At 48.4% G+C, this 20,435-nt stretch overlaps 1 protein-coding gene across 1 annotated transcript in view; it reads left to right on the top strand.

Moving 5' to 3' along the window:
- The window catches only part of LOC138567904 (ectonucleotide pyrophosphatase/phosphodiesterase family member 7-like), a 416,216-nt gene that overhangs the window by 287,231 nt on the left and 108,550 nt on the right, over positions 1-20,435 (top strand). Inside the window, exon 5 of the mRNA XM_069646404.1 lies at positions 2,714-3,340. Within this exon, the coding sequence (XP_069502505.1) occupies positions 2,714-3,340 (627 nt within the window). The remainder of the gene's footprint in view (positions 1-2,713; positions 3,341-20,435) is intronic.

Below are 20,435 nucleotides of genomic sequence, written 5' to 3' on the forward strand. Positions count from 1 at the left end.
GAGATCTCTAACGGGGCCCATCAAATCTAGGTCTCTCATTAACTCTGAAAGTAGTGGTGATAAATTGTTTCAGTAGGCTTTTGTGGTTTGGAGCTAGGTTTGTGTCCAGGTACTCCAATGAGGACTCTGGCCAACTAATGGGGTATTTCCAGGTGAGGGATGGTATGACCTGCGGTGACTCAGTGATGTTTACACCTTGTGATTTTTCAAAGTTAATCTGAAAATCTGCCACTTCTTCAAATCGTTAAAGTGATGCCAATTGGGGTGGGAGAGATCTATCTGTGTGCTTAAGGAACAGCAGGATATCTTGTTATGCCTTGTATAACCCCATTTAATTTCAGGTATCAAGTGGTTCATTCAAATGCTTCTAGCTATGCAGTATTCAACGGACATTGCAATTAATAGCAGCGACAGGGGGCAACCATGTCTGGTCATGCATGTTAGTGTAATGGGGCCTGTGTGTTTATTCACTTGTATTCTTGTGCTTGGGGTGGTAAAGGACACCATTATCCAGATCTTAATGTTAGAACATAAGCCTACTGTCAAGAGGGTGTCCTTTAGGAAACTCCAATCAGGCTGATCAAAGGCTTTATGTGTGTCTATTGCCAATAGACAGAAGATCTCTTTGTTCACTGTGCCTATTTCTACCACATTCATAGCTCTACGAATGTGGTCTTGCATGGATCTTTTGGCTTTAAATCCTGATTGATCTTCTGTGATTAGGTGTGGGACGATTGGCAATAATATTTTGGCTAAAATGTTCCCATAGATCTTAGCATCGTGATTAATAGTGCTATTTGGCCTATATGACTCGCAAAGAGTATGATCTTACCCTGGCTCAGGTATTAAGACAGTGTTTGATCCCACCATGGTGTCTGTCACCCCTTTTGAATTCAGAAAGGAGTTAAATAAGTGTGTCAACAGTGTAATGAGTTGTGTTCTAAATGTTCTATAGAAGGATGACATGTAACCATTAGGGCCTGGCGATTTGTTGGAGTGAAGCGTTAAAATCGCTAGTTCTGCTTCCTCTGGGGTTATTGGTTGATCCAGCCTGATCTTTTCCTCTTTTGATATTTGGGGTATTTGGGCTTGTTTGATATATTCCCTTTCGGATTCCCTGTTTAGATAGCCTCCATTCAGCAGGTTAGTATAATCTTGATGTAAAATGTAACGCTTTTGCACTTCCCCATAATACATGTAGCTTCTCCGATGTTGTAGACTTGTGATATGACTCATAGCTGTATTGCTTCTGAGCCTAAAGGTCAATAATCGTGACTCTGGAAATAAACTCTCCTAAGGGGGCTTAAAGGCATCCCAGATCGTGCTGTAACGCACTTTTGGGGTGACATTTATCTCAATTACTTCTGTCATTCGATGGTTCGATTTCCACTCTGTGACCTGGTCTTGAAGTATTGCTTCTTTTAGAAGCCAAGGAGGTGTAGAGGTTGGTGTGAGTCTGCTGACTAATATATGGGCCAGTACTGGGGAAGGGTCTGATAATATCCTAAGTCCAAGCCTGGTTGCTGAGATGAAAAGGCCAGGCAAGGTGCGTATAAGGTCATGCATGAATGACCTTGGTGGACATATGAGTAAAAAGTGAAATCTCTCTTACCCATATGTTGTATTCGCCAGATGTCGACTATTTGTAGCTCACACCTCACATTCAACACAGCGATTGTGATTTTCCGGCCCTGATGAGTGGGGTGCAGAGTCTTGTCTACGTTGTGGTGCTGAAGTCTGATAACAATAAAACCGTCAGCAAATGTTTTAATTTGCTGATATAACCTTCCGAAAAACACATACTGATTGCAGTTAGGGGCATATATGGATACTCACGTTATCCGTCGCAGAACAGGAAATCTTTCAACATTAGATAAAGTGCCTGGGGATTAGTGTTTACCTCTTGAAGGGTACGTCTTGTTGCTGTCAATATTGCCACTCGCCGCTTCTTCACGCTACTAGATGTAGATAGTTTTGGAGAGGGAATCTACCCTCATCAACAGAGAGAAGATGCATTTCTTGCAAAAAATATATTTTTTTGCAGCTTAGTGCTGCAGGTGGGTAAGTATGTTTTTCCGCTTTGTGGGGGAGTATAGAGCCTGTACATTACAGTTCATAAATATTTCATCTGTCACTATCTACTTGAGCCTTGTGTCGAGGAGCACTAAGGTAGAATGGACTTGATCTTGGTATAACGTGCATGCCTGCTTCATCCTTTAGAGATTTCTGGAGTGCCTCGCAAACTAAAAACAAAACGATATAACATTTAGAGAACCAACTTCCAACTTTGATGAAAATGCCTGTTTTCCATGGCTCCTGTCATCACTAACTGTCATTTTGCTCTATCTAGGTTTTAGAGGTTTCCCAGTGAGTACTTTATTTGGTAGCGTGTGTTTGGCCAGGGCAGAGTTATAGAGCTAGCCTCCAGTCAGCAGCGTTGACTGGGCCAAGCGGGGTGAGCCCCCCAGTGTCTTCAGGGGTCTTACTATGAGTCATTTGAGTGTTGAGTTGGGTTGACCTAAGTTCGCAAGTACAGCCTGTCTTAGTGTTACTTTCGAGGCTATAATGCAGCTGTTCGTGTTTCATGTTATGTATTTGTTTATTATTTATCAATATATGAGAACACCATGGTTCATTAACATTATTCTATGGATGGAAATATGTTTAATTTAAGTACCTTAACATGCAATTGAATATCTTTTCAATTCCGCAGGGAAAAAAGGTTGGTTCATTCCATTATCCTGGTGGTGGGGCAAACTACAGTGGACAGTCGGTGTTCAGAACACTTGTAGAGTCTTTCACACATCCTGACAGTAATGAGACTGAATGGAAAGAGAATATCGACATTGTTATGAACTGGTTTAGCAAAGAAGATTTTGATTTTGTAACACTATACTATGGAGAACCAGACTTAGTCGGGCATAGCCCTGGCCCTGAGACGGAGGAAAGGAAAGTCATCATACGACAAATTGACAGGACAATCGGCTACCTCATTGATGTCATTGAAAAGCATAACCTGAAGGAAATACTCAATGTCATCATAATGTCTGATCATGGTATGACTACTGTAAAGAAGTCACCAGAAGTAGAGGAAGTCTTGCTCTCAAACTATATCAACTTCAAGGACCTGGTCAAGTTTGACATACTGGACTACGGTGGCCTTGGGATGGTGCTTCCTAAACCAGGAAAGGAGGAAGAGTTATACCAGGCACTGAAGATTGCCCATCCTCACCTCCACGTCTATAAGAAAGAAGAAATTCCCGTACTGTTCCATTATGCAAAAAATCAACGTATTTTACCAATCTTGGTTTACGGTGATCTTGGATACAGCATTAATGGGGTGAGTCGAGTTAAATGATATTTTCATAAATGCACTGTAATATTACTTATGTTTTGTGAAAAAGGGTTCTTAAGAGACAAACCCCAAACATTCTAATACTTCTTACAATGAAACGCATGCTGCTGCACATTGATTTGGCTAAAGTCCATCAGAGCAAAGTTACAGATTTAAAAACATGTAGAAAAAAAAAGACATAAACGAATTATTAAAACAAGCCATATTATACAGACTCCATGTCTTCACAAAATAAAGCATGTATTTCTACAACATACCCTCATCGATCTATTCTCATGCAGGCCCTTTCGGCTCCACATTCATAAACTCAATTCTTACCAATCTGAGATACACATACATTCAAACATCTGATTGCTTTTAGATCCACATCAGCCCCCCCCCCATCCCTCCCCCCGCCTCCCAAACAGTGATGGGCGAGTGTAGGAATATACTGATGTATCAATTATTTGGGCTTTTTCTTTTATTTCTCAGACAATTGATTTGTACCAGTGTGTCATTGATTAGCATGCATGTTATGGCGTTGATGGCAATTAGTTACATCACACCTTCATCAAGAATGTACACTTTTTTAGGGTGACCTGCTTCAAGAAATGCCAGAAAAATATTACAGACATCGATGTAGGGAACTGAGTTTTGGTGAGTTGAATATTGCTGGTAGAGCTGGTATTCTAGTACAAGATCATTCATTGAACAATGATCAGTTTATTCAGGTGCTTTGACAGGAATAACATCGCCCAGTTTACCAGAGGGTAGAACCACAAAGTGAATAAGGGAATATGAATTGATTACATTATTCCTGTCCTAGGGAGAGTAGTAGAAAGCATAGGGCCAACTAGGTCAGGTACTGTAAGGAGGTCATTTCATGGTAGCAGGCTAGCATGTAGGGTTCAGAACAAGACCTTGTTCATTGAGTATGGAGAGTATGGACGTTAAAGCACACAAGTATGTGCTGCGCCAATCTGGCAGCAGGTTCTGGTTGTGGGCCTCTCTCTAAAAGGCAGAGCAATAGTGAGTCGAAGCTACCCTAACCAAAGGCGTGACATAGGGTCACAAAAAATGGCAGCGGAGCTAGGTTGCTACTAGCTCGAGAACAAACACCTTTAGAAATAGAGATATCAAAACAAAACTTTAATTTAGACTAACAAATAAACAAAAGACATATTTACAAACTGCGTCATGGCGCTGAAGATGTGCATGATTGAGTACATTATTATCTGCATATTTGTGGGTTAGTAAGCAGAGTGACAGAGGTATTGTATGTATTGCTTGAAATGGCAATACATTAACTTTGTCGACACACAATTAGGCGTTTCTGGTTCGGTATTCAGATGTCAGATGGCAGTGGCTGTACAGAGTAGAGCAGTGCTGCTGAGTAGTACCGAACTGTCTTCAGGACAGATTCTTTGTGGTCGGGTCAAAGTTAAAGGGAATGCGTCCACCATGTACAGGTAAGTAGACGCCTAGGTTCAGGTGTTGATGGTCCAATAATTGATGTGGACTGGGAGGCAGTCTGCAAAAGTCAGGAGCCTGGAGCCGGGTTCAGGTATTGATGGTCCAGTAATTATGGACTGAGAGGCTGTCTGCAAAAAGTCAGGAGCCTGGAGCTGCTGAGTAGATTCAAGCTGAGCCGACAGCAGGAGCTTTTCCTCGAGGAGTATGAAAGGGCTGTGTCATGCAGGGATGCAAGTGCCTTTGTCATGCAGGGATGCAAGTGCATGACTCAGTCCATAATTACTGGACCATCAATACCGGAACCAGGCTCCAGGCTCCTGACTTTTGCAGACTGCCTCCCAGTGCACATCAATTATTGGACCATCAACACCTGAACCTAGGCGTCTACTTACCTGTACATGGTGGACGCATTCCCTTTAACTTCGACCCGACCACAAAGAATATGTCCTGAAGACAGTTCGGTACTACTCAGCAGCGCTGCTCTACTCTATACAGCCACTGCCATCTGACATCTGAATACCGAACCAGAAACACCTAATTGTGTGTCGACAAAGTTAATGTATTGCCATTTCAAGCAATACATACAATACCTCTGTCACTCTGCTTACTAACCCACAAATATGCAGATAATAATGTACTCAATCATGCAAATCTTCAGCGCCATGACGCAGTTTGTAAATATGTCTTTTGTTTATTTGTTAGTCTAAATTAAAGTTTTGTTTTGATATCTCTATTTCTAAAGGTGTTTTTTCTCGAGCTAGTAGCAAACTAGCTCCGCTGCCATTTTTTGTGACCCTATGTCACGCCTTTGGTTAGGGTAGCTTCGACTCACTCTTGCTCTTACTGTACTTCCTACCCTCTTGAGTCAAGCCCCCTCCAAAAAAGAGGGTTCCGCCCACCCACTTCTCCTCTCTCTAAAAGGGACACATTTTCTTTGTAGCAGTTTCTCAATAGATTGAACTACTCATCATGGGAGACCATGGGAGATGAGTGATCCCTCCGGGATGGCTGACAGTTAAAGGCATCCCAATGTTGTGCAACGTTGGATCAAAGACCTATGTAAGCTTCAATGTGACTAACGCTCTCACTGAAGTGATGTCACAATAAAATTAATGGTGAATGTGAGAGACAGGAGGACTTGCAATTGTTACCCAATCTATAGCTAATGAGGGTAAACAGTAGTGGTTGGCTTGATGTGTAAGTATATTATATCCTTAAGTATAATTGGCCGGATATTAAGGCAATTACTGTGGTTCGCAGTATAGGCAGGGTTGTAGATGGGGAGAATGCAGGGATTTATGTATTGTTCCAACTCCCATGTGTAACCAGTTGTCAGATTAAGAGAGTGCTGTTGGGTCTGAATTGGGGTGTTGGGATAAAAGGTGTCAATACTGCTGTTCATCAATGCAACTGCTGGGTCATTGATACAAGTTTAATTTTGTGGTTTTCCTCGGAACTGTGAATAACAGCCTTAATATAGAACAAGACTGCAACACTTATCCTTGGCCTCAAGCCCAGGGACCACATCTCTCCAGCCCTAAAATCTCTCCTCTGGCTCCTGGTTGTTGCGAGGATCAACTCAAGACCCTCTGCATCATCCACAAGGTTTTCTGGGGCCTGGAACCCCGTTATATCCAACCCTCTCTCCCTAAATGCCTACCTGCTAAAACCCTTCAGTCGTCTAGTTCTAACTCTCTGCAGATCAGACGCTTTTCCAAGCAGAGAGTGGGGGTAGATCTCTCTCCTCCGCAGGTGCCACACTTTAGAATGGCCTGCCTGCCCTTCTCAAACTTGAGCTGGATCTCCTTAAGTTCCAGAGGTTTCTCAAGACCTTCCATTTCTCTCCTTCCTTCCCTCTCTCCCTCACCTGCTAATGTTCCTCTCTGCCCTTGACTGACTGCCTGGCTGCCTCAGAGTCTACAGGGCACCAGGCCCCGCTAGTCCAGTCTACCCTTGCACTTGGTCTGCCCTGACCCCCCCACCCCGTCCCTATCTGCACTTGCCCACTGGTTTCCTCCCACCGCACTATCCTGGCTGGGCCTGCACCCTTGTAACCCTTCCAGCCCCTTACCTTGCACTTAGCTGTGGACCAACCTCGTTCGACTTCACTCTCTACTTTCCCCTGGCTCTGTCCTCCTGGCCTCCCCTGGCACTTGCTTTCTCACAGGCCTTGCTGCCCCATTCAGCACCCCCACCCCCACCCCTGCACTTCTCGATACTGCACTTGCACAATCCGAATATCACAAGGCCTACTAGGATAATTTTTATTTTGTCCTCCTTTTTTCCCCACCCTCTTGTCTTGTTGCGCCTTGAAACACACTGTGCATTATAAATACCCAATAAATAAAAAATACAAATTGTTGTAGAGGGGCGCTGTTGCGCACACGGTGAGATGGTCGCTCCCGTGTGAGCTCCTGTAACATTTCGGGCCGCAACATAAATATCACCGTCAAAACGAGCCGGTTCTTCCAGAAAATCGGTGGAGACATTCAGCAAGTATTTAAGAACAATATCTGAAATTTGACTGAAATCCGTGGTTCAGGGAAAGAGTTACGCCAAGTGAACAATCGTGCCAGTGCAGCGTGGGACCCCAGAGCTTCCTCTCCGGAGTCCAAGGGGAAGAGCTCGAGGGTGGGGCTGGCTGGGAGCTGAACGCTGGGGCTTGCCTCAACACACTGAATGGTCGCGGGCGCTCCAAACAACATTGAGCACCTGCTGACCCAACGCATTGGCTATACGGACCTCAGACGAGACGCAGCCTGCAGCAGCTGAAGAAACAGGGAAGACCGAGAGAGAGGTAGGGGGAAGGGTCGTGGGCGGTGGGTGCAATCGGGCCGAGCCGTTCCGGGGACACTCCACGTCCTGAGTTGTTCTGTTCCCCGCCCCCCTTTCACCTGCCCATAAAGAAACAACAAGACCGGGGGTGTCCGCGGGTGGGCGGGCCACTGCCAGAAACACACAGCCCTGCCTGTGGCACCTCCCAGGCCACAATACGGCTGATGCTGAGGACTAGGTGCATTTTCAGCAGGCAAGAGTAGTAGTAAAAAAGAATCCGGCCCAACTTCCCCCATACCTACCGCCCGGGCGGAGCGAACAGTGCCAGAACTTCGGATAAAGAACTGTATAAAGGTCATGGTCAAAATACGTTTCAATCCACGTTGATATCACGGACAATAGAGGCACCGTGACCCGAACAGAACCCGCAGCAGCTGGCCCCTGAATCCAACATTGCTGAGGCCCGAAGCGCCAGGGACAGGCCTCTATAGTATCAACTCGGCTGCAGCAGAGGCCAAACGTGCACATCGACCTAACCGGGAGGGGGCAACCAGAGGCGCACTCCCCCCGGCAATGGTTAGTTACATCCTCAGGACAGATTACAGACATGGGGAAAGAGGTATAGTCAATCACAGCTTGATGCCACTGGGCCCAAATACACCTACCCTACCACCAGTGCGGACTACGGACATCTCATATGGTCTAAGAAGGGGCTCTTCGAAAATCAGCCAAAACCCACAGATCATTGGTCTCCACCCACAATACAGCACAAGCTCTTATAATGTAGCCGAAGGGGACAACGGACGACGAGATAGAGAAGGCAATACGAGCACAGCTGGGGGAACGTCGACCACAAATACACACTGCAGGGAACCCTCCAGCGCCACTCCTCGACCCCAACGCCCTATCTCATCAAATTTGCTGTAGGTTACGGGCCAGTCTGCGAGACCCTGGTGGTGTGCAAAGGACCACAACGGAAAGAAGCACATGCAAGACAAGCCTAGAACATCCAAAAGACGATGCCAAAGGGCCTAGGTCCAAAGAGGGGAAAAGGAGCCATAGATAAATACACAACAGCGACAAAGAAGGGCACGGAGACCACTATGTCTACGGAATCATTACCGCAAACACAACCAGCCACAACAGCATCTGCAATGGATCCACAGGCAGTCTTCGCAGCTGTGCAACATGGGTTCACCTATCTCAATGAGAAATTGGACGGGATAACAGCCAACGTTGCTTCCATTAAGACTCAACTGGACAAGACCACAAACCGTATCATGGAAGCCGGGACCCGAATCAGCAACACCGAGGACCAACACACTTGAAGCGTTAAAAAACACTGTGACAACAATGGCGAAGGAACTGGGAACAGTCAAAATAAAGTGTGAAGATTTGGAGGCCAGATCCCGACGGAACAACATCTGCAAAATAGGCTTGCCGGAAGAAACATTGATGGGACCCATGGAGCAGGCTGTGGAAAAACTACTACGAGACCTACTGGGGAACCCCGGATGGTCATCCATGTTCATCGTGGAGCGTGCACATAGATCATTGGCACCACGACTCAAGCGTGGAGCCCACCCGAGGCCCATCATAGCACACATGATGAACTATAGAGACAGAGTCCTGGTACTGAAAGCAGCCAGGGAGATGGGAGGCCAATACTATACGCACATTCCCCGACTACACGCTGGCAGTACAGCAGGAATGACGCTCATTTACCGGGGTCAAGAAGCAACTGCGAGAACGACACATTCCCTACGCAATGTTATACCGGGCAAGGCTCAGGCTACAATACCAGAATAAGACCTACTTCTTTACATTCCCAGAGGCAAACTTCGTTGAAGCTAACATCCCATTACCATCTCATCAGCCAACAAACGAAGAGGACTCCTGAATCACCAAGTGATCACAATGATAAAAAGCAAGATGAAAAAACAATAATGAGGGGGTGAGAATTCCCCTGAGTGGGTGCTATGTAAGGACTAAAACTACACAGTTAAACTATTGATATCAGTAATGAGTGCACTTCCACCATTCATAACGGGTTTGAGCAACATCAAGCGGAACTGGACGCATAGAAAGGAACACTAACCACCGCGGCCTGGAATGTCGCTACAGAACCCCCTGTAGCAGGTGCACATCAAGTTATGGGAGGGGAAAGGGAGGGGTCAAAGGGCATAGTTAAAGTTCGGGGAACTATGAGGATGGGGGAGGGGAGTGAGACAAGTTTGTTGGGGTACGCATTGGGGGAAGTTGGTGTTAAAATAAAAAGCACACAGGTACTGAGATTTGACACAGACATACTCATGGTGAAAACAGAACATGCTAACAACAACCACATAAAGCAGCAAGATGATGGCTAAAACGAGGGAAGAGGATATCAAAATGCTGAGCTGAAATGTCTGAGGGCTGGGATCCCAGATAAAGAAAAGGAAAATTATGGCATATATAAAATACTATTCCTGCAGGAAGCCCGACTACTACAACATCAGGCCGAAAAGCTTGCCTCAAATTGGGGACCACATCAATACTACACGTCATACTCTAGTCGCGCTAGGGGAGTGGTAACCCTAATACATAAAACCATACCATTTGCATGTCTCAACACGGAAAGCGACCCCGACGGCAGATATGTCATGGTGCATGGCCCCCTCCATGACAGTGAGGTGTTACTACTCAATATATACGGCCCAAATATAGATGACCCCGGTTTCTACTCCACATTATTCGGGAAGCTTGCAAATTTCTCGACGGCCCATCTGGTATGCAGAGGTGATATCAACACTATCCTGGACGTACATCTGGACCGCACAACGGACCAGCCAAGGGCATTGACCAGAGCGGCCCAAATGATACTCACCCACATGGCCGACCTGAACCTCAGAGATGCATGGCGCTCCTTAAACACCACCAAATGGGCATACACTTTCCACTCCTCAGTGCATGATATGCACTCCAGAATAGACATGTGGCTGCTATCCCACGAGATACTAAGTTGGATTTCTGACACCCATATTTATGCCAGGACATATTCCGACCACTCACCTATACAGTTATCATTACGGATCCCTGAGATTAAAATAAACAGACCCCCTTGGAGGTTTAAACCAGCGGCACTACAAGAGCTGGTCTACAAGACATTGTTAGCCCAACACATACGGGAATACTTCGAAATCAATGAAGTTTCAGTGACTAGCCAAGCGGTATTATGGCAGGCATTCAAAGTGTGCATCAGAGGCACTGCGATGTCCACTGAATTTGGTGTGCTGAAAGATATTCGCAGGGATCTAGCGCGCCGTGAAACAGACATCGCCTATAAACAGAATCTGAACGCACAAACATCGTCTGCACAACTGGGACTAGACATTAAGACCAAGCTGGACGAATTCAGAGAAGCAGCTGATCGAGAGATCCGCTACTTTGACAGGCCTGCAGCAGCTCGGCGATATGGGGAGCGTGAGCGCCCTGGGCAGTTACTGGCTAGGATGGTACAGGGGAACGTGGGCCGACGAGTGTCCCATGTATAACACAGAATGATGGTACTGTGACCATGAAAAGAAATAGAGGGGGCATTTTACGACTTCTAGAACCACTTATACTCCCCACAGAGCAATGCCACTGATGCGGAAATAGATCAATATCTATCCCAAATACCAACAACACTGCTAGCAGGCGCCACTAGGTAGGCCCTGGAAACCCTGATCTCTGAAGCTGAGATATCCGAAGCTATAAAAGCCCTAACCAATGGGAAAGCACCAGGCACCGATGGCCTTGGTGCGGAGTTCTACAAAGAATTCACCCAGCTCCTTGTTCCCAAAATATATGCTGTATGGACAGAAGCTTTAGAAAAAAGGGGAATTACCCGAAACCACCAGAGAAGCGGTCATTAACCTGCTGCTCAAGCCAGGGAAACCTCCTGAAGACTGTGTCTCTTACAGACCACTATCGTTAATAAACACTGATGCCAAGATCTTCGCGAAGATCCTGGCCACTCGACTAACGCCGTTAATGCCCTATATGGTCCACGAGGATCAAGCGGGATTCATAATGGGCAGATCCACCACAACAAATATCAGACGCTGCCACAAGATTCTAACGGTGATACCGGAAGAGACACAAGGGGTGGCGTTCTCATTAGACATGCAAAAAGAATTTGATACTGTGTACTGGGCATTCCTATTCAGGGTCCTACACAACTATGGGTTTGGCCCAAACTTCGTTAAATGGGTCAAACTTCTTTATACACGCCGCTACGCTAGGATAAGCATCAACGGCACATTATCTGAACTACTGGAGTTATTAGGGGGCACCCGCCAGGGTTGGCCACTGTCCCCCCTCCTATTTGCATTAGTGATAGAACCCCTGGCGGACATACTCAGGGCCCGATATGCCTCACACGGATCGTGGCTGGAAGGCAAGCTGGAAATTATTACACTGTATGCCGATGACATTCTATTATATTTGAAGAACCCAGAATGCACTCTTGGGAAGGCCTTAGCAGCGGTCAAAACTTTCGGCGAGTACTCTGGCCTGAAACTCAATGCTAAAAAATCAGAGATTTTGCCTACCTGCTGACCTTCATGGCCTTATATGGAGCCCGGTTCACATCAAATATCTGGGGGTTAATGTGGCTAGGACAGCGCAGTTGTTCCGCATGCTGAATTACAATGCCCTAGCTGATGCCCTGTGTGCTAAAATGGCACGCTGGAGCGCCCTACCAATACCGATGATGGGGAGAATCGCCCTCACAAAAATGATAATTCTTTCTAAACTTTTCTACCTATTTAACACCGTACCGGTATGGCCGGGCAGGGCACCATTTACAAAAATAGGAAGCGCATGCACCACATTCACATGGGACATTCCAGATTGAGATGGAGGGTACTAACCGACCAATATTCACAGGGAGGCTTGGCAGCACCAGACTTTGAACTCTACTACCTGGAAGCACAAGCACACTACGCCGCTCAATGGGCGACAGATTTCCTTAACCCTAGGGGAACACTAAATGAACCCCCCATACCGAAATCTACCACACTACTCCATAACCTGACGACATCACGCCCTAAACGACATAATACCATTGACTCTACACTGGTCACGGCCACCGCTGGGGCTAGAATTGCTGATTTATATGGTACAGATATGCTATATCACCCAAACATGCCAATCTGGGGCGCTCACCATATACCCCTACTCTAGATACTGAAGCAGCCACATATTGGGATCCTAAGGGAATTGTCCAATGGGGACAATTGTTTCCAGATAAACGCTTCATGACATGGGAAATCCTTAAAGATATAGTAGGTGACACGCCAAAACACAAGATGCAATACATGGGTATAAGGTCCGCCATCGCTAAGCTGTGGAGTGAATTTCCAGCAGAGCCAACGATAAATCTGGGACTGGGATATATGTTCACAGCAGGGAAAGGGAACATATCAGCATCTACACTATACAAGACCATTACCCAGACCCGCCCGCCAGTGACACATAGTGCCAAAACTAAGTGGGAGCAAGATCTGGGATGGACACCTGATCAGCGACACTCAATGGACACAAATATGCGCTCTGACCAAAAAAATATCATGCAACACAAGATATAAACTAATCCACTACAAGGTCGTTCACAGGATACATTACACTCCAGCCAAACTGAAACGCATATATCCCACAGCAGAAAGTATATGCCTGAGATGACGCTGTGAGGAGGCGGATACTTTCCATATGTTTTGGTCATGTATACAACTGAAAGACTACTGGGCAGAAATTTGCACAGCACTAGATGAGATGGCCGAACAGCCTATTGTATCTATTGGGGGCCACGGGGGAAATGAACCCAACATGGCAGAAATTACTGAATGTGAGTTTATTACTAGCCAAAAGGGCGATACTGTTGAAATGGAAGAGCAACAATCCCCCAACGAAGTAAGACTGGGAAAGAGACATGGTTTGGACAAACGACAATGAAGAAATATACTTAGGGGGTCATTACGAGGTGGGCGGTAAGGGATTACCGGCACCGGTAAGGGCACCGGTGCCGGTAATCCCTTACCGCCCTCCTACGAGGTCCCTTAGTGTGTCCCTTCCTTAACGTCTGGTTTTACCAGGCGTTATGGAAGCGACCCGTTAAGGGAGTTCAGAGCTAATAACGGGCCCGCTAATAGAGGGCCCGTTATTAGTTCCATCCCCATTCCCATTGAGCCCTATGGGGGCTCAAATGGGAATGGGGAATGGTTCCTGGAATGGTGATTTACCAGGTCCTCCAAGGTCGGAATGACCCGGTAAGTCCCTATTCCGGGAACCCGGACCCAGAATGCGGTAAGGGGGTAGCCATGGCGCTACTAGCGCCATGGCTACCTCCAACCTCGTAATGACCCCCTTAGACTCACTGCAAGTAGCCACTAGACCTCGAAATATATGGGCCAGATATAAACAATACCTAGCTGACAAAGCTGAAAATGAAGACATGCAATGATATGCTTTCGTAGTTAAAGGAAATGTGCAAGTTCTGAATATGGTATATGATGTATATGTGTCGTGTATGTGTGCAACAATAAATAAAGGTTTAAAAAAATAATAATAATAATAATTGTCAGCTGAGGACTTCCTAGCAGCAAAAATGAATGAGAAATGGGTCGTGGGGGCATGCTTAAGATTTCAAAGCTTGACGAAAAATGCTAATGTTTGGATTGTTTACTGTGATGGTGGCTATGAATTTTAAAATTAAGTCCACACCACACAGCACAGCACCTGTTTAGTTAATTTATTCACTATAAAGTCAAGCAAATCATTATAAAAATGTGCAAAGATCCCTGCATGTTTGTTATGAAAAAAGGTGTTCCTAAAACTGCACATTTTATTCACATAATGCAAATCACATTGTATGCCTGGTTCAAATAAAGGAACTAATAAGCACATTGTATTGATAATACAACCCACAGCAGAATATGCAGACATCTCAGGTTGTCCCAGTGTAACATGTAAATAGGGCATCCAGTCCTGCTTCCTTTTCTGGCATTCTGTCACTTGTATTAGAAAAGGCAGCCTGTGAGTAGCAGAATGCAGAGGAAAGCACAGCACAAGATGCACCACTCGCACCTGACATGGAGCATAGTGAGATTGTTGGTTTAAATCCTCAGATGCTATGGCGAAATTGTGATTTATAGCTCTTTACCAATCAAATTACACGGCCCGCGGTAGCGGGCGTTTAGTTATGGTTAATTGCTAAACCCATAGGAAGACCTCTTTTTGGCCAGCTTATAACATCGCTCCCCGTCAAACGAATCCTCACCAACCATTGGAAAAAAAGTATATGCTCTGCTCTGATTTTTTCTTGCAAAGTTTGGTGAGGTTTCGTCTAGGGGGGGCAAAGTTATAGGGGGGTTCCCAACATTTCTTTTTTTTCATAGACTGAATGGAGAAAAACCTTGCTCACGCCTACAGCCCAAATCGCTGGATGGATTTTTAACAAATTTGCAGCAGGAGCGGCGGCTTGGTCCTAAAAGCGTGCTTTTGTAAATTTAGTGGAAATCCGTCCAGTAGTTTTTAAAAAAACGATCAAAAAGTAGGTCCAAAAAAATTAGTGATATCTGGGTCCGGTCTGCGGACTCATTTCCCTGTTCGGTCCGCGGACCGGACTCTGATTGGCTTAGAAGGCAAGATGCTGTCTGCGTACATGGGACGCGCCCACTGATTGGAAGGAGAAAAGCGTGGAGTGCATCAGATTTTTGGAAACGGTCGCCATCTTGGATTCACGGACTTCGGCCGCTGTCCGCGGACATTGCAGTAAAAACATAGAAAAAAACACAGCATTGCACTTGTCAAACTTATCAAATAATCGCTGGGGTGTTGAGGGGTGATGAGGATGGGATGGGATATGGCTACAAGAAGCAAAAAAAACGGGTGCTTTTCGCCATAAAAGTCCGCGAACAGTCCTATGAAGTTCGCGGGCATCTCTGCATTAAAGGGTTGGTGAAAAGAAGTTTTTGGATGGCTTATAACTTTGGCGCCACTTAATGAAACTGCATGAAATTTTGCAGTTATATTCCTGACCTGATTCCGAATGAGGTTTCAAAGTTTGGTGGGATTCTGTCGAAAGGGGGCAAAATTAGAGGGGGGTCCCAAAATAATGTAAAGCCTTATAAATGAGGTGCCATTTGACAAATCTACACTTAGGGGGTAATTCATAGAATTCTGCGCACAAGTGGCGCACGCGGCTGGCGCACAGCATATTCATGGAATTACACATCCATAACCAGCCGTGGCACAGAGTGGCCCAGTGACCCTGCAGCAGCGCCAGTTACGCCCCCAACCCCGCCCCGTGCGCCAAAGAAATCGCACAAATCCAGTAGCAGGCGCAAAGGCCACTGGACCAGCATACAGCCCCCCAACCAAGAAAACGCGTGCAAAACTCCCCGCGCATGCCCCAGAATACACGTACCCTGCTCGAGCTAGGCCAATAGCGTGTAAAACTCCACGTGCACCCCTCTGAATACACGTACCCCGCTCGCGCAAGGCCAATAGCATGTAAAACTCCATGTGCACCCCTTGGAATACACATACCATGCTCGCGCAAGGCCAATAGCGTGTAAAACTCCACGCGCACCCCTCGGAATACACATACCCCGCTCGCGCCAGGTAATTTGCGTGGAAAAAATCACCCCTGTGGTGTGGGCTGCCTGTGGGTCATGGGGAGGGTGGATGTGGTGCCTGTGGGTCATGGGGAGGGTGGATGGGCTGCCTGTGGGGCATAGGGAGGGTGGATGTGGTGCCTGTGGGGCATGGGGAGGGTGGATGCAGTGTCTGTGGGGCATGGGGAGGGTGGATGGGCAGACTGGGTGAATTTCGGGGGTGCCCGGGAAGTGTCACACGCGATAGGCCCTGTGCGAGCAGGGTATGTGTATTTGGGGGGTACGCAGGGAGTTTCACATGCGATAGGCCCTGTGCGAGCAGGGTACATGTATTTGGGGGGTATGTGGGGAGTTTCACACACGATAGGCCTAGCGCGAGCAGGGTATGTGTATTTGGGGGGTACACGGGGAGTTTCACACGCGATAGGCCTAGCGCGAGCAGGGTATGTGTATTTGGGGGGTACACGGGGAGTTTCACACGCGTTAGGCCTAGCGCCAGCATGGTACGTGTATTTGGGGGGTACGCAGGGAGTTTCACACGCGATAGGCCCTGTGCGAGCAGGGTACGTGTATTTGGGGGGTACGCGGGGAGTTTCACATGCGATAGGCCAAGCGCGAGCAGGGTACGTGTATTTGGGGGGTACGTGGGGAGTTTCACACGCAATAGGCCCTGTGCGAGTAGGGTACGTGTATTTGGGGGGGGTACACAGGGAGTTTCACATGCGATAGGCCTAGCGCGAGCAGGGCTCGTGTATTTGGGTGGTACGTGGGGCGTTTCACACGCGATAGGCCTAGCACGAGCAGGGTACATGTATTTGGGGAGTACACGGGGAGTTTCACATGCGATAGGCCTAGCGCGAGCAGGGCACGTGTATTTGGGGGTTGGGCTGGGAGTATCACACGCAATAGGCCCTGTGCGAGCAGGGTATGTGCATTTGGGGGGTACGCGGGCAGTTTCATATGCGATAGGCCCTGTGCGAGCAGGGTACGTGTATTTGGGGGTTGCGCGGGGAGTTTTACATGCAATAGGCCCTGTGCGAGCAGGGTACGTGTATCCTGGGGGTGCGCGGGAAGTCATACATGCCATAGGCCTTGGCCATCGGGCTACGTGTATAGTGAGGGGTGTGCGTGGAGTTCCACACGCGATTTCGCTGGGTGAGTGGGGTATGCGTATCCCTGGGGTGCCCCAACGCGAATTGGCAGTGTGTGTCCTCCCAGGTGAGCCCTCTCCCCCCTCCCCAGGGCCTGCAGGCAGACCACAACACAGGGGATTACCCTGCACCCCTGGCCATGCCCAGCAGGCAGGCCATCCATCCTCCCCATGCCCCCCAGCCATCTCACATGTCACCATGCACAAGTGAGCACCAACACATGTCCCCCTGCACCCCCACCCAACCATCAGTGATGGGCACCTGCCAGCAGGCCCCAACTCATGTCACCCCACCCACTCACTCACCCAGCAGTGATGGGCGCCTGCCAGCAGGCCCCAACTCATGTCCCCCCACCCACTCACCCACCCAGAAGTGATGGGCACCTGCCAGCAGGCCCCGACTCATGTCCCCCCACCCACTCACCCACCCACCCAGCAGTGATGGGCACCTGCCAGCAGGCCCCAACTCATGTCCCCCCCACCCACTCACCCACCCAGCAGTGATGGGCACCTGCCAGCAGGCCCCAACTCATGTCCCCCCACCCACTCACCCACCCAGCAGTGATGGGCTCCTGCCAGCAGGCCCCAACTCATGTCCCCCCCACCCACTCACCCAGCAGTGATGGGCACCTGCCAGCAGGCCCCAACTCATGTCCACCCACCCACCCACTTACCCACCCAGCAGTGATGGGCACCTGCCAGCAGGCCCCAACTCATGTCCCCCCACCCACTCACCCACCCAGCAGTGATGGGCACCTGCCAGCAGGCCCCGACTCATGCCCACTCCACCCACCCAGCAGTGATGGGCACCTGCCAGCAGGCCCAAACTCATGTGCCCCCACCCACTCACCCACCCAGCAGTGATGGGCACCTGCCAGCAGGCCCCGACTCATGTCCCCCCCACCCACTCACCCACCCACCCAGCAGTGATGGGCACCTGCCAGCAGGCCCCGACTCATGTCCCCCCGCAACACGTCATCATGATCCACAATAATGGCCCTCATGGCCACCCAAATCCCACTGCATGCTACCACTGCCGAAAGAACCAACCAAATATTACATACACCCCACATTGAAATGCACATTACATGAAAATACCCAAATGGCATGTATGTACATCAACACATGTCTGTCACGCACACACAATGGGTGCCAGTGACTGTGAAAACCCACATCGTGACATGCATGAAACCAATGAGAGAATACCACACATTGAAGTATGAAACAAAAATGTATTAAACAAAAATGTTGTGATTCAAATGAAAACACACAATAATGGAAATAAGAAATAAAATGCTGCATGTTCCAAAATGAGAAAAAATTTGAAATCAAAATGGAAAAAAATCCAAATTAAAATGTGTCGAAATTCTCCGTCAAACAATCCAAAGGGAAATAAATAAGTAGAATCCATTGCTCCATGGTGAGAAAAATAAAAATAATGATGATAAATCCACTGTTCAACTATATACAAATTACAAATCCAGGGTCCATGAGCCCAACGATATAAATGAAACCTACCAAAAAGCCTACCTAATAAATAACTATATACAGAAATGTGGGGCATAGTCCATGTGCCCAAATTAAAGAAAAAAAAAAGGAAACTTAACACTAATGAACTATATACAATGGCAGCGGGCAAGTCAAACGGCTCACTTGTTGATGTCCCGGGCCAGGGCATCATCGAACTCCTGTTCAATGTCCTGGAGGCGGGCCTGTTCACTGGCCCCGAGGTCTCGCAGGGATAACACCATGTTCACCTCCAAATCCCTGTGAATTCCCTCGAGGCACTCAGCCCGCCTCAGTGCCCTGTGCATGGAGTTCTCCGCCCTGACCATAGTGAGCCGTGCCTCTTCCGCCCGCTGCCGCTCCGCATCTATGGCCTGCCCAACCGCTGCCACATGGAAGACACTCCCAATCCAGGGTCCTCCTGCCCTCTGGCCGATGCCTGCCCCTCTGATGTTGATGTCCCCGAGCCATCATCGCTCCCACCTTGAGCCTGCTGCTGCCGTGCATGTCCCCTGCTTTGTGATGCCTGCACGTACTCCTCCTGCTGGGGTCCAGTTGTTGTGGTGGCCACCCCTGCTGGACCTCTGACTCCCGACTGTGGCAGGGATGCCTCCTCCACCAGCCTGGCCGCTAGGTCAGCTCCACAGGGTGCCCGGGTGGCACTTGGGCAGAAAGATGGTACGGAGGTCGACTGGCGCATAGGCGGTTCAGTTGAGGAGGGGGCTGGTAGAAGCTCCAGCACACGGAGGAACCCAGCACCGGTGATCCCTCCTAGTCGGTCGACGCGGTCTTCCTCGAGCATTCGAAATGACGTGCATTGTCCTCACGAGAACCCTGCACGTCACCCCGAATGTCACGAACACACAACGCCACCCCAGCCAGAACAGGCTGAACACGGTCCCGGATTGCCACATCCGCAGGGAGAGGAAGGCCAGTTGTTGTGCGGCTAGCCCTTGCCTGAAAATGGGTCTGGACGAAGGCATGCCTGCTGGCGCTGGATGATGCAGTCACAGGATCAGGGACAGGATTACACACAGGCAACTCTGCGGTGGCCTGTGCTGCCTCCTGTCCCAGACCCTGGACTGCACCACTGGCACCATTGGAATCCCCCCTCCAGTCCCTGTGCGTGTGACTTCCAAGGCCTCCTCCTTCCCTTGCACTTGCGCTTTCTTAAATGTCACTGGGCCTAGTAAGGTCGCTGTTTTCTGTTTTTTCTTTGTTCCCCTCCCTTTCTGCCTGGTCGCGCTCTGAAACACTTGTTTATGAGCGCGATATAAATAAAATATCATTTCATTTAATTTCATTTCATTTCCTCAACCAAACCCCCACCCACCTGGATGACTCTGTGCCATCTTCCTCCGTAGGCCCCTGTGGGGTCTCAGCTGACCCTTCTGCTGCCGAGGAGTCCACCTCCAACCTCAGCCTCTTGGACCTACCCCTGGCCGGTGCGGCCGCAGACGCGGCACCAGACTCCTCACTCCCCGAAGAGATGTCAACCTGGGAGGGGAGCAGGGCCTTGCATCTCCAGCTGGCAGTGGGATCCCTGCCCGCTGTGCTC

This window comes from Ambystoma mexicanum, chromosome 2p (assembly GCF_040938575.1).
Source record: "Ambystoma mexicanum isolate Mex_15411 chromosome 2p, UKY_AmexF1_1, whole genome shotgun sequence".
Classification (NCBI taxonomy): domain Eukaryota; kingdom Metazoa; phylum Chordata; class Amphibia; order Caudata; family Ambystomatidae; genus Ambystoma; species Ambystoma mexicanum.